Source organism: Cricetulus griseus, chromosome 2 (assembly GCF_003668045.3).
Source record: "Cricetulus griseus strain 17A/GY chromosome 2, alternate assembly CriGri-PICRH-1.0, whole genome shotgun sequence".
Taxonomy (NCBI): Eukaryota; Metazoa; Chordata; class Mammalia; order Rodentia; family Cricetidae; genus Cricetulus; species Cricetulus griseus.
The window spans coordinates 392,045,593-392,060,701 of record NC_048595.1 but is presented as its reverse complement, the minus strand read 5'-3'; the positions used below and the strand labels follow the sequence as shown (position 1 = coordinate 392,060,701).

At 42.2% G+C, this 15,109-nt stretch overlaps 1 protein-coding gene across 1 annotated transcript in view; it reads left to right on the top strand.

Moving 5' to 3' along the window:
* Dbx2 (developing brain homeobox 2) overlaps positions 1–11,706 on the top strand; it is a 29,955-nt gene extending 18,249 nt beyond the window's left edge. The window contains 2 exon segments of the mRNA XM_035439209.1: positions 3,445–3,632; positions 11,372–11,706. Of these exon segments, the coding sequence (XP_035295100.1) occupies positions 3,445–3,632; positions 11,372–11,698 (515 nt within the window). The 3' untranslated portion in view covers positions 11,699–11,706.
* Positions 11,707–15,109: the final 3,403 nt, after the last annotated feature.

The following is a 15,109-nucleotide window of genomic DNA, read 5'->3' as shown; positions in this document are numbered from 1 at the left end:
AAAATATCTAACATACACAGAGATTTAATTTAACTATTCTCTGATCTTCAAAGGGAAACAACTTATTTTTTAAATTTAGAAAGAAGCCTGATTATACCACTTAGAAGATAATGGAGTTTGTAGATAATTTGAATCTAGATATTGGCTTTTGCAAAGTGATGGAGTGGTGTTACACAGAGAAATGACAGTTGGTCAACCAAGAAGAAGTTTGAAGGATAAGAGACTCAAAACTATAGGCTTTCCAAGTTGATGGCTCTATCCAAAGCTCTAGAGAGGCAGAGGCAGAATCAAGAGTTTCACTCCTATGGGTGTTGTTCAGCCTAGATGGTAATGTTGGGGACTTCCCAGGCCTGTGGGGAAAAGGTGTAGTGCCATTGTCTCAGTGTGTGTCTGCAGAATACAGCTGGGATTTTCGGTGTGCTTTAGCCATAGGTTGTGCAGAGGAGAGGACCAAATTCCTACTGGACTCTGAAAGGCTCGGATTGCCCGTGGCTGGTTCTGGAGACCATTTAAAAGGAACACTGAGTAGTAAAAACCAAGCTAAGAGGAAAGGAGACAGGAAAGACCTCTACTGTTACCACACCCAACTTGGTGAGGAAGGTCTAAATTGTGTAGAATCATAAGTCCAAATCCTGGATTGTATGTGGGGACTTGAGGACAGGTTTTAGATTCTACTAGGACTGGACAGACAAATCACAGAAACCATACAAACAGAGGCACACATATGCATATATCCACAGATACACATACATACCCACAGATACACACACACACACACACACACACACACACACACACACACACACACACACACACACTTGAAAATAGCAGTGAGGAATCTTTCCACTGAAGAGAATACTGATAGAAATCCATGGGAGAGGGAGATAATCAGTTAGGGACAGTGCAGCAGGAAGGCATAGGCCCACAGAGAGCACCCCACCCTCCTCAGTAGAGGAACACTAGCATCGGGCGACACAGACTTCAGGTTTAAATATTGAAATTTCAGGAAACAGTAAATGGAAGCTAGTGGTATTTTAACTAGCACATTGGAGAGGCCTGTATTGAACAAAGGGCTGTCTCCCTCATCCATGAGAAGTTACTGTGTTCATTAGAAGCATGCATTCTCTTTCTTGAAGGGCTGTTGGTGGCCTCCAGCTTGAGTCGTCCTGACAGAATCTTACATTCTTACTGTGATTCTGAAGTTGTCTAGATTCAATGCTGTTTCCTATACCGGTGCCTCTGCCTTCCTCACAAGGCTGTAGGGAGTGGGAGGGGCGTTAGCAGTCTACAGATTGGATTTTAATGTGGAAACTTAAACAGGCCTTCTTAGAAGTGGGTAGTATGACCTTGGGTAGCCCACATTGGGAACAGTTTGGAATGAAGCATGGCAGGGTTAGGGACCACAGGAATGATGCAGGAACTCTGCCCCTACACTCCCAAAGGTTGCTACAGTGGTTGCTTGTTTCTAGCTCAAAAAATGGAATACTTGTCCATACTTTTATAATGGCTTACTTAGTGCTTACATTTGCCATTCTATCCTTTCTCCTCTGTGTTTTTACCTACTTGTAAGCTGGATGCATATTGGTGGTCAGGGGGCATGGGGAGCATGTGTCCCCAGTGAAGCCTAGTTAGGGCCTCCTGTAGCAATAGGCACAAGGCAGCTGCTCAGAATGGGGTCAGGAAGACAGAGAGGCTAAACATAACATGGCTTCCTGGTGCATTGTTAATGAAAAAGGGTTGTGTTGGGTTGCCAAGGTAAAATGACATTCGGGTGAGATGGGGTATGGGGAGTGGGGTGGGTAAGGGGGCACCCACGAAGGATATAATATCTTTATGTTTGCCATAGTTTTTGCCCGTTCATTGGTTGTTACTGTTCATTTTAGTGCGCCAAAACCTTAGAAATTGGACCCAGAAGTTATTACCCCAACTTAGCTATGGGTCCAGTAGGTGTGTTCATTAGAGGGTGAGGTCTGGTTTCAGTACATGCCTCCCAAAATGTTAGAACTGCACCTGTAAATACTCTATAGGCATCTTTGTGCTTTTTTTTTCTAAAAATAACTAGTTATGAAAAATCCAGGGGTTTCTCTTGAAAGTTTTAGGGATATGTGAATGAGTCTTATTCCACATTACTAGTTGATCTCTCCTGCTCTGTGGCTGTTTGTATGTTGTCCATGGTCTCTGCTGCTCTGTGGCTGTATGTTGTCCATGGTCTCCCCTGCTCTGTGGCTGTATGTTGTTCATGGTCTCTGCTGCTCTGTGGCTGTATGTTGCCCATGGTTTCCCCTGCTCTGTGGCTGTTGTCTATAGTCTCTCCTGTTCTGTGACTGTATGTTGCCCATGGTCTCTCCTGCTCTGTGGCTGTATGTTGCCCATGGTCTCCCCTGCTCTGTGGCTGTTGTCTATGGTCTCTCCTGCTCTGTGGCTGTATGTTACCCATGGTCTCTCCTGCTCTGTGGCTGTATGTTGTTCATGGTCTCTCCTGCTCTGTGGCTGTATGTTGTCCATGGTGTCTCTCTCCTGCTCTGGCTATTGCTCTGTTGCTCTGTGCTGTCTGTGATGATCATGTGTCATCTCACTGTAAGAGAAAGCTCTTGAGCATGTACTCATCAACTATGAGCATCTTAAGGACAGGTTGGATTCATTTTCAGCCCTCTCTCAGAGCTTATGAAGCACCTCTGCTAAGTTGTTCCCTACTGGGAAACAGATCCAAGCTTAAACTGTAGATGGTGGGTTTGGATTTTATGTCCATATTTCTGCGATGACTCACAGTAGTGTTCACTTTGGTCCTTTCAATGGGTTCTCCTTGATACTTTTACCTGGTTATAAGTGCAGCCCATATCTTGCTGCCATGCTTTAAAACATCACATGTTGTCCTTTCTTTGTTGCTGTCTTTAATGGGTCCTCAAGATGTTATCCATTGGGTAGTTTATCCATCTCTTTGGGGAGTTGCCATTCTCTCCTAATATTGAATACATTTGGTTACAGTGTTAGATTGGATGCAGTCATAAACCAAGGGTGCCAAAACATGGAGGAAATAGCCAGGCTGAACTGAGTATGTCTGGGTGGCATCTGAGCTCTGTGTTCTCAGTATAGAATTGGACCTGTGTCACTCTTTACCTCGAGAGTGATTGGTGTGGCATATATAGGATCCACGTAAGGACCAAGTGAGCAACAAGGGGGAAGCAGATTTATGGGACCCTTGGTAGGGCTGGGCATTGAGCTATTTTTGTGCTATTTTGTTGACTCCTTGGAGCATTCTTGCATAACCAACATTTATCAGATCCTCAAAAAATTCCAGGACCTGGGGAGCTTAAGCAGCATAGCTCTTGCTGTAGAGAGAAAACAGCCAGCCACTGTGCTGTGTATGAGGTGCTACCATGTCGAGAGTCAGAGGGCTTCTCCTCTCTAACCCTGCTGTCCATTTGTATGTCTCCTCTCTGCCAGGAGAAGAACACGGGCTGCCTCTGCTGACTCAGGACTCGAATTCCAAAGCTCGAAGGGGGATTTTAAGGAGAGCTGTGTTCTCAGAGGACCAGAGGAAGGCTCTGGAGAAAATGTTTCAGAAGCAGAAGTACATCAGCAAAACAGACCGAAGGAAACTTGCTGTCAGCTTGGGGCTGAAGGAGTCACAGGTACCAGGGAGGAGGAAGATGTTGCCTCTTCCTAGTTTCAGCAGGGGCATGATGAAGTTTGTTCTTTTGGCAATATTGTCTTGCGCCAGGCGTGGCACTGTGCCCTGAAGTGTTCTGAAGTGTTTGTTCTGAATCTTCAGTAAGTGGAGATACATAGGCTAAGTCCTGTGTGAAGACAGATCCACATACTGAGATGTTGAGGCTGAACTAGAACATTCATTTTTCTGAAATGAAGGGAAATACAAAGGATGCATCATATGATTCTCTTCCCCCGCCCCTCTGTGTGTGTGTGTGTGTGTGTGTGTGTGTGTGTGTGTGTGTATCTGTTATCTTTATACCCAGAGAAGCAGACTAAATAATTGCCTTCAAAGGCAGTAACCAATTTTCCTGTCTTCCTTTTTGCTTTAAATCCAAAATCTGAGTGACTGTGAGGCTCCTGGGCCCCTCTGGATGGGTGTGATTATTCTGCACATTTCATATCTGGCATCTGACCTTCGCTATTCACTAATGTTCCACACAGTTGTGAATGCCAGTTTTGGGAGTAAAGAATTCTCCCAAGATGGCCAGTTAGCTCTCAGAACTCTAGCACTTTTCTATTTCATCTTCCGATAAGCATCTTCATTCACTGCAATCCTGTCCATCTTCTGGATGAGGAAATGCAGAAGACTGAATGCAGGTCCAGTGTCATGTGGCAAAGCTGTTCAGGTTCTAGGTTTCTAACCCAGGCAACGTAATGTGGTTTCCTTAACCGTGAGCCATCATCTGCAGCTGTGCAGGGCGTCTGCCGTACAAGGATGCCTTAGTTAGGGTTACCATTGCTGTGATGAGCCAGCAGCTGGGAAGGAAAGGGTTTATTTGACTTACACTTCCATATTACTCTTCACCATTGAAGGAAGTCAGGGCAGGAACCCAAATAGGGCCAGAACCTGGAAGCAGGTGCTGATGCAGAGGCCATGGAGGGATGCTGCTTACCAGCTTGCTTCACATGGCTTGCTCAGCCTGGAAGGGGTCATCCACAATGAGCTGAGCCCTCCAACATCAATTGCTGATTAAGAAAATACCCTGCAGGCTTGCCAACAGATTGATCTTATGGAGGCATAAGGAACCTCCTTAGCTGAGGTTCCTTCCTTTCAGAGGACTATAGTTTGTGTTAAAGCAACATAAAAACCAGTCAGAATAAAGGCATCTAGCTGAAGGAGATGTGATGGGGAATGTACTGTGTATGTTTATCTTATTGATTGTTGAATAAAATACTGTTTGGCCAATGAGACAGCAAATTAGACGGGACTAGGAGTCAAAGAGGATTCGGGGAAATGTAGTAAAAAAGTGATGATCCAGGCAGGAAGTGACATAGCAAGGAGACTCATTTAAGTGAAAGGAGAAACAGGAAGGGTCCTTTTCCCCCTTGCTCCTCCAGCGGCAGGATGTGATCCACCGGCAAGGAGGGACACCCAGATAAGTCTTATAAAATATATAGGTTTATGATAGTTAAGACTGAGCTAACAGATGAGAATCCTAGTCATTGGCCAAGCAGCATTGTACCTAATACAAGTTTCTGTGTATTCATTTGGGCTCTAACACAGTCGGGTGGCTGGTGTAAAGCTCACACGAGGCGGTGGGGCTCAGGCAGCTTTTGGTGGAAAGATTTATCGTAACAGGGATGGTGGTAGTTGAGGTGCAGCAGGCACTCCACTTTCCAAATAGACTCACATCCACCAGGATATTTTGAATTGGTGTGAAGGAGCTGAACGGTAAAAGACACTGTATCAAACATGTCCTAGTGTGTGAAATTCCCCTTTCCCTTCATTCCTTTCCCTGGGAAATGGTTTGTTCCACAAGCTGCCATGCCACCCCCAGTACTTTCTAGTTGTAGGAAGAAGTATGCTGTGTGGTAGAGGGCAATTAGTCCATAACCCTAACTGATTCTCTGAATTTACTGAGTCTCAGAGAAGTTTTGCATATGAGTGGATCAGCTGGTACATCTGCAGGGTCTACTTTGTTTGTAACCCTGTGCTGTGTGGGATGTCATACCCTTGGCATCCCAGGAAGTTACCCAGCAGAGGTTAGATAGCAATATTAGGGGGCTTGCCTTGACTTGTGAGACTGGAAGGAAAGATGGGCCAGGAATTTGCAAAGCCATTTATAGAGCTGCATCCTTCTAAGCCTCCCATGTCTGGAGATAGCAGCCTTGTCAAAGTTCACAACCCCAGGTGACACTTCAGGTGACAGACTTGCCCGATTTGTGAGTGGCAGGGATGTCACTGGACTCTGCTGGAGTCCCACAAGCAGAGATGAGGAAAGCCATGGTCAGAGGGGAGAAAATATGCAGATTGGGATTGTTGAGAGCCCAGGGTGGTCAGCTTGAAGCAGATGCTGAGAGATGGAGGGGGCTGCATTCCACCTTGCTATGTGCTGAGTAAGTGTGGCCTTCTCTGACTGTGTGCAGCACTCTACAGAGACACTTGATATCCAATCCCAGTTATTTATAAGCTACCGGGAAGGTTACACTCTCTACACCAAAGAAACAGATGGTTTTCTTATTTGACTCTTAAACCTAAGCATACAGTTTCACTTAGTTATATTGCTTTAAAAATTCAGGTATCTCTGAACCATTGCTTTTTATTGTGTTGAATTTGGGGGAGCATTTAATAAATAATTTGGCTTTTTATTAGCTCCCATGCTTATCAGCTATGCAATACAAGAGGGAAAGTGGTGAAGTTACAAATGAAAACCCATCTTACATCTCTCCAATCCACCTTAGTTTTTACTGCTATTTATAAATGCTTCTTCATTCAATTTACTGAAATATGAGACTCTTAAATTCATATGCAGGATGGACAAGCACAAATTGCAATAACTCTCACATTTGTATGATGCCTACCCAACATTTGATGTCTGTTAATGTTTGCAAGGATCCTATGAAGTGTCTGCTGTTCATTGCATTACCCATGCTTTACAAAATAGTTGGCACTTGGAATGTGTGTGCATGCCAGTGCAATGGGCTCCTTGTGTCCTTTTGGCTTTTCACAAATCATCTCCACAATGATGATCAAGTAGTAGAAGTGGGAAGGCCTGATAGCCCCTCCTATTCAGCCCGTGTTCTCCAAAGCCACACACCAGCCACTCCTCAGCAAGACAGAGAAATGTAGTACACTTCCTCCCCTTGTGTAAACAGATCCATTTAGTAGAGCTCTGTGTATGTGGCTTCTGCAGCATTTAATTAGGGGAGATTATTCATACCATGGCAAAGGTTTCTGCACTACTTTAGGGTATCACCGTTGCATGGTGCAACACAAGCCATGCTGCTGATGACAGTCACATGCATTCCTCCCAGCTTTGGATGTCATGAGCAGCACAGTTGGCCACATGCATGTACCATTCTGTTAACGAGATGGGTCCTTTGAGCCTGACCTGTCGACCTTTTTTGCTTTCTCTCACATGAACCTCATCATACATCATCTTATGGATACGTAAGACATTTTATACCCAAACTTTCAGTTACTTTTGACTTTTGGTATTGCATTTCTTTCTTTTTTCTCTTTCTTTCTTTCTTTCTTTCTTTCTTTCTTTCTTTCTTTCTTTCTTTCTTTCTTTTTTTTTCAAGACAGGGTTTCTCGGTGTAACAGCCCTGGCCAATCTGGAACTCATTCTGTAGATCAGGCTAGCCTCAAACTCACAGAGACCTGCCTGCCTCTGCCTCCTAAGTGCTGGGATTAAGGTGTGTGCCACTACTGCCTGGCTCGGCATTGCATTTCTTTGCATACTTAAAAAATAAGTTTTGTATCTGGGTGGTAGTGGCATACACCTTTAATCCCAGCACTCAGGAGGCAGAGGCAGGCAGATCTCTATGAGTTCAAGGCCAGCCTGGTCTACAAAGTGAGTTCCAGGATAGCCAAGGCTACACAGAGAAACCAAGTCTTGAAAAACAAACTAACTAACAAAATGTTTTGTAAGCTAGGGAAGCAGAAACAGGATTTATATGTTAAAATGTCCATGTATATATTATAAAGTGTGAGTGGTTAAAGTCTTCCCAAGAGTCTTAGTTAAATCCAGACACTGACTTATATAAAATTTCTGCTCTCATGAGCCATTTTATTGCAAACCTTTTATCCTTTATTGCTTTGAAAAGCCTTATCAACCTTATAGATAATTGTATTTATTAATTTTTTTAAGTTTGAATTTTCCTAGCTACCAGAATTTAGAGGCTTTTGATAATTTATTGGCAATGTGAAATATATGAATTGGCTGTTTATGGTTGTATATTTTTCACCAGTTATCCTTTTGTTGATGTGAAGCAATTATTTTGGGTATTAATCAAGACATTTAGAAAATTAAGGTTAGTTCTACTTTCCTGTTACAGGTATTTCAACATTTCTTTCTACATTTGTGTGTTTCTTTATTGTGGTAAAATATAGATACAAAATACGTTCTTTTAACCTTTTAAAATTCTAATTTCAGTGGCACTATGTGCATTTACATTGTTGCATGAAGGTTACTACAATAATACATCTCACAAGCTTTTTTCATCTTGTAACACTGAAACTCTGTATCAACTCCCAATACCTCCTTCCCCTACCGCAGTCCCCTGCTAACCACTCCCACACCCAAAACCTCCTCCTTCCCCCTACCCCAAGCACCTGCCAATTACCATTCTATTTTCTGTTGTAGTATAGAGACTATATTTTGTATGAGTAGAGTCATACAGCATTTTATTAATTGAATTATTTTACTTAACATAATGTCTTCAAGGTTCATCTATATTGTTACAAGTTTCAGAATTACCTTTCTTTCTAAAGCTGAATAATATTCCATTACATGGATGCACTGCATCTGCATAAGCATTCATCTATTGATGATATTCACTATTTCTAATATTTAGATATTATAGACAATACTGTTGTGAAAGTATGTGTGCAAATACCTCCCAGATTCCTACTTTTAATTCTTTGAGTAGTTGCTTTTTCATGTTTATAGTGTGTTTATGTGTACAGAAATTTCTCAGTTTTATGTAGCCAGCTCTGTCTTCGCTGCTTTATTGTCTTCAGTGTTTAATGATTTGCTTCAAAAAGAATTTGTGTCCTCAAGACCATAAATACAATATCATATATTTTCTTGTAGAACTTTTGTAGTTTTCTTTAAATATTTAGCCATTTGATCCACTTGCAGTTGTTTTTGTGACTGTTGAGAGAGGTTTGACTTCTGTGCATTTCAGTAAATGTATGTATTGTGAAGAAACTATTTCATGCTTTTGATTAAGAGATTACTGGAATCATTCTCTGTCTCTGTATTCCACTGTCTCTCTCTCTCTCTCTCTCCAGGCACACCACACACACATGCACATACACACAAACAAAGACACACACACACACACACACACACACACACACACAGCCACATGCACACACAGTCACATACACACAGAGAGATACAGACATATACACACAGACACACATTCACAGACACACATACACATACATACACACATATATACAGAAACATACAGGCACACACACAGGCATGGACACACAGACACATATGCATACACACAGACACATATGAATACACACAGACACACACACATACATATACACATACACACATGCACACAGGCATACAGATACATGCACAGACATATGTACACACACATACACACTGACACATACATATACACATACACACATGCACACACACATAGTCACACACACATATGCACACAGACATGCACACACATGTGTGCACTAAGGAAAAAAGAAAGGAAACAAGTGGGTATTGAGCAAAGCAGATACATCCGTAGGAACAGCACTCTTTCAGTGAAAAAGCACAGGAAATGGCTGCTGCTAATTATAAGTGTATTCAGAGTAGAACCGAGTGTTCTGGGTTGCACACTTTAGAGCTATTTTGTTAGCAAAAGACATACTCTCAGAATTGTAACTGACACAGTGGTCCTTGACACTTGGTTGCCTGGAGTCGATTTCCTGAGCAGTCATTTAAAAGGAAAAGTTGAAGATTGTTTTGTCAGTGTGGAAGGACCATCTCCAATTTTGTTCTCTCTCTCTCTCTCTCTCTCTCTCTCTCTCTCTCTCTCTCTCTCTCTCTCGTGCGTGTGTGTGTGTGTGTGTGTGTGTGTGTGTGTGTGTGTGTGTATGATTTGCTTAAAGTAGGGTCTAGTGTAGCTTTAGTTCAAGGATGACCTTGAACTCTAGATCTTTCTGTGTCTACTTCCTGAGTGCTGGGGTTGCAGGCGTGTGCCACTGTGTTTGTTTTGTGTGGTTCTGGGGTTTGAATTCAGACCTCCTGATATTCAGGAATCACTCTGTTAACTGAGATGCATACCCAGCCCTCTTGGTTGGCATATTTTAGTAATTATTCTCTTGAGTAAAAGTTTTTTTCTAATGGAAGTCTTTCTAAATGTTTATTGAATTTGTTTTCTGACAGTTCCATACCTGTATATACTATTTTCTGATACTTGTCACACCCATACTCTTCTAGTCTCTTTCCTTCCATTATCCCCTTTACCATATAATTTGCCTTTCAAGCATTCATTTTTCTAGGCTCACTGAGTCTAACTAGGGTTTTGTTGTTTCAAAATGAAAATGTAAATTGTTAGTGCAAGGATATAGTGTAGCAGCAATGACCGTTCCTGTTTTAAAATGTGGGGAAAGTAGTTGGAAATTCTTCTGCTCAAGGATGGCTGAGTGGCCAGTGGATAGGGTGGTTAATCACAGTCAAGTTGTGGTGTGGTGGGGGAAGTTATGATTCAGATCAAACTACCTTCTGGGTTAATTGCAATCAATTGTTATTTATTGAAACCAATGATCATAGTTTGATAAATCCTGGGAGTAATCAAAACTTGGAAGCTGTATAAAGCCCACATTTATCAAAGCATTGCAAAATGTATTGTTAATTTAATGTTAAAAGCTTGTGGTGAGGTCTGCATGTCAACACAGCCCCGTATGTGGTGAGGTCTGCATGGCTGTAGTTCTTCACTTTGCTGTGTGATCTTGAGTTGGTTTTATCTCACCAAACCTTAGTATCCTTAGATGTGAAATGAATAGCCCATCAAACCAGAAAGTCACCTACAGTTCACACATACATGCAGGCACACACACGTACTACACAGACAAACATCCTGCAATACACATGTGTGTATAATACACATATGCAAACATACCACACACACAACACATACACATATAAACACCTTGAGTATACACATATGTGCATGCATACACATATGCAAATGCATCTCTCTCTCTCTTACACACACACACACACACACACACACACACACACACACCCTCTCCCATGCCAACCAACAACCAACTAAACATAATAGCCCCCAAATCAAAACACACAGGTGCTATACTAGTCAATTTTTCTTGAGTAAATGTATTAGCATATATGAAATAATGTTTTAAAATAATTAAAACTAATTTCAAAATCCACCAAAAATACAAAAACGTGATCATTATGTCACACTTACCCTGTTTAGAAGTGTCCATGGGACGTTACGCTGATTTCTCAGGTGATTTTGAAGGAACCCACAGGAAAAGCCCCAGGGATTTTCCAGTTAGGCTCTCAGAGTAAGGAATTCTGTAGAATGTATAGTAGAAGCCATAGACAGTTGAAAATGTGGTCGCCTAGCATATACGAGGCCCGAGAAAAAGAAATAAGCAAAACATTAAAATGCTGTACCTGGAATAAGTGTTTTTTTTTTTTTCTGATTATTTTATGAATAGGTGAAGATTTGGTTTCAGAACAGAAGAATGAAATGGCGGAATTCCAAAGAAAAGGAAGTGCTCTCCAACAGGTGCCTCCAAGAAGTGAGCCTTGCAGAAGACAGGCTCTCACGGGCAGCTGTGGGCTTCCCTCCTCCGTGCCCTGCAATATGGGACGCCTCCCAGCCGCACTCAAGTCCCAGCTGGAGGGAGAACTCTCCAGAACCTGCAGAAACACTGACCCAGGAGAATTCACGGGTACTAGAAGCAAATTCCCTCCAAGGTGCTTTGTATCTGTGTCCTGAGAAGGAAGCCAGAGACAAGGATCGACTCACTAGCGCCATCTGAAGGGAGCATACTCCACGCGCAGCTAAAAGAATGTTAGCCTGTAACATTTGGAGTAATGCCAGTTAGATTGTGTCACAACACTGCCTTAAACTAACACGTTGGCATGATACCTGAGCTGATGCCTTAGAAGAGCCAGTCTGCTGTTTATTATTTAGCTCTAGACTGTGGCTCAGTGTGTAAATGGAATAGAATCTCCCAGAAGGTACTGTAGGACTGAAAGAATAAGAGCCAGCGTTGGCCAACAGCCTGTTTGGATACGTGTATATATGCGTGTTTTCTGTGTATATGTAAGTAAATGCTCATTAAATGCATTAGCAGGAACCAGTTCTCTCCACATTTTACATGGAGCAAATTCAGTTTTTTATATGAAGAAAATAAATTGAGCGAATATTAATTTTTCAAATAATGTAAAATTTGGGCTTTGGCGCTCCACAATTAATTATGATTATAAAAATTCTCAACTCCTAGCTTCTTTGGTATCCAGGTGTAAGTGAATTTTAGCAAGCTCCACACTCCTAGTCAAATAGGCCATGGTTAGAGACACACACTGAAGCTAGAGTCGTTGAACTCAACAGGAAACCACAAGTTTTGAAGGAAGTTTTCAGCATTTCTCAGTTCCAGGTCTGAGGCAGATGAGGCTATCTCAGTGAGGAAGGTCCACATTTGGGTGTGAATTGGCTTTTTGGTCTCTTCTCCATAGAGGTTATCCTAGACCAGGGTTTTCTAAATAAAAGAAATGCCTGAGTGGAAGTGTTTGTCAGATAGTGGGTCAGAATTCAGTAGCTTTTCAATTATCTGTGACAACTAGTTTGTAACCAGTGGCCAAAAAGTCAGGCCACTGTGTCGCCATTCCAAACTGTCTCTAATGGGAAAAGTCACATTTCGGGTGGGCTCTGTGGTCACTGCTGATTCCACACTACATACAATCTGAATTTTCCACTTAGTTGGGTCACACCGCATATGTTATGTGGTTTTATATATTAACAGACAGCATCCAGATGTTTTATGATTACTCTGAAACATTCTTTGTGTAAAATCATATTTCTGGTAACGATTTTCTTAGTTATTCAAGTATATTAATTCTAAGGCCATGAAAAAAATTGCTTTACTTTGCAGAAAATGGAGTCAAGCGTGGGGGCAGACACAGTGTGGTTTTGAATGAATCTTTGGGCAAGCAATGCAACGAGAAGTCCTTTATGAGTCATTTTGTTAGTGAGAAAGTGAGGAAATGACACTGGCTTACTTCTCAGCTCTAGGCTTCAAGGGTTAAGCATGCAGAAGAGAGAATATTTGGGAAGATAACAGTTGTAACCAAGGAATTGTGTTTTAGTGAATGGAGCTTGGATTGGTAGTTTAGGTGGTGCCTTTGTCACATTTATGTTCCTTAAAGGTCATGCTAAAAGGTTGTCTTGGAGCTCCCTCATGAGAAGGGGAGCCAGGGATCTCATGACTACATTTTACAACCTGTTTTCAAAGTGAAGTGCAGATACTTTCTTTAGTACTGACCTTATTGCATTTGTAGGCTTCTCTGTATTGCCAGAGGCTGTGCATTTAGGGTCTGTTGCTCATTTAGTCCTCAGGCCACCGCCCTGTGATTTAGGCAGTCTTATTGATCAGGTTCCTGTTACTCCCCCAAGGCAGCTGAGGCTCTGCTTGGGGAAGTGATCACCCATAGTCTCAGAGTTAGTAAAGTAAGGGGTCTATGCTCTGACAATCCAGTTCACTCCATAAGGTCTTACCAACCTTGTGGGGCATGCAGCACTGTGTATGCATGAGTTCACACAGCTACAGAATGACATATAAGAGAAGCAGCTGGACAACTACAGTAGGCTTTACTGAAGGATGTCCAGAATACATGGTATTTTGCGGCCCCTGGCTTGGGATCAGTGTTCTCATTGATAGTCTCCTTTCTATTGGATTTTGAAGTTTAGATAAAGAGTTGCCAATCTGTGGATTCTAGTCTCAGAGAAGTTACCTCAGGGCATGATGGGCATGACCGTGTTTTCACCATTCACTTATAAAAACCACAAAGTATTTACTTGTACACAGCCATCAAGTCCTGAGAATAACTTGGAACTTTAATGAGGGAGACTTGTCAAGGCCGTGTGATTATCCAATGGCCTTGGTTGTGGAAATGGGTGAATTACTGCTTGAACGACTTTCCCTCAGAAGCTCTGAGACTCAGTAGAGCTTCTCCACATAAGATTGGCCTGGTGCTCAAATATGCACCAGTGTTTTAATTCACTTCCACCCTGTAATATGTCCAAGCTTAGGAAAGCCACACTTTAGGAAGACAGTTTACTGGTGCACAGTGATGGTACACACACATGTGCCCTCACAAACACATAGCCATGTACACATCGTGTGCCCTTGCATACAAGCAAAGCCATGGCACACACACATGTGCTCTCACACACCATTGTCTTGGTACACACGTGTGTGCCCTCACATATAAGCATAGGCATAGTACACACATGTATGCCCTCACACATATGCATAGCCATAGTATACACATGTGTGCCCTCACATGCAAGCAAAGCCATGGTACACACATGTATGCCCTCACCACATAGTCATGGTATACACATATGTACCATTATATAAGCGTAGGCATATTACATGCATGTGTGCCTTCACACACACAAGCAGAGGCATAGTACTCATATTTGTGTACTCACAAGTATAACCATGGAACACACATGTGTGCTTTCACACAGAGCATCTCTGCAGGGCACACGTGTGCTCTCACAAGCATAGCCATGTACACATGTGTACCCTCACAAGCATGGCCATGCTCCATATATGTGTGCCCGCTCACACACAGCATAGCCACGGTACACTCACGTGTGTCCTCACACACAGCATAGCCAAGCTACATTGGCCTTTCTGCTTTTTTTCTGCATTGTCTTGTCTGGATTGGAATGAATGGCTGGGCCCTTGCTAGAGAGGACTCCCTTCTTATCCTCTGCTGCCCCCACCCCCATGCTGGCCTTGTGTAAACCTTTTCTGTTAGATAGCTGCAGATTCTTTTCTGGAAGTGATAACATATTGGTATATTTCATGTCTGCTTCCCAAAGAAATACTGTTTGTAATTAATACCAGGACCACAGAATCCTGGGGAATGAAATATTGAAAAAATAAAAACACCTCAAAAGGTATTTTCAATTGGTTTGTAAGTAAATGAATGCATTTTTTTAAATATTTAGAGGTTAGAAATATATAAACAAGGTAGAGATGATAATCGGCTTTGGAGACAATGAAGATGATTATCACGAATGTTTAAAAGACAGCTCGGTCTTTTTTTACAATAAACAAGAAAACCAATTATTTTGTCAAGTGATTCTCAGGATTACACATGACCACATTGTAACTCCAGACTCTTCTAGCATTCCCACCCTGCTCCTCTGCATC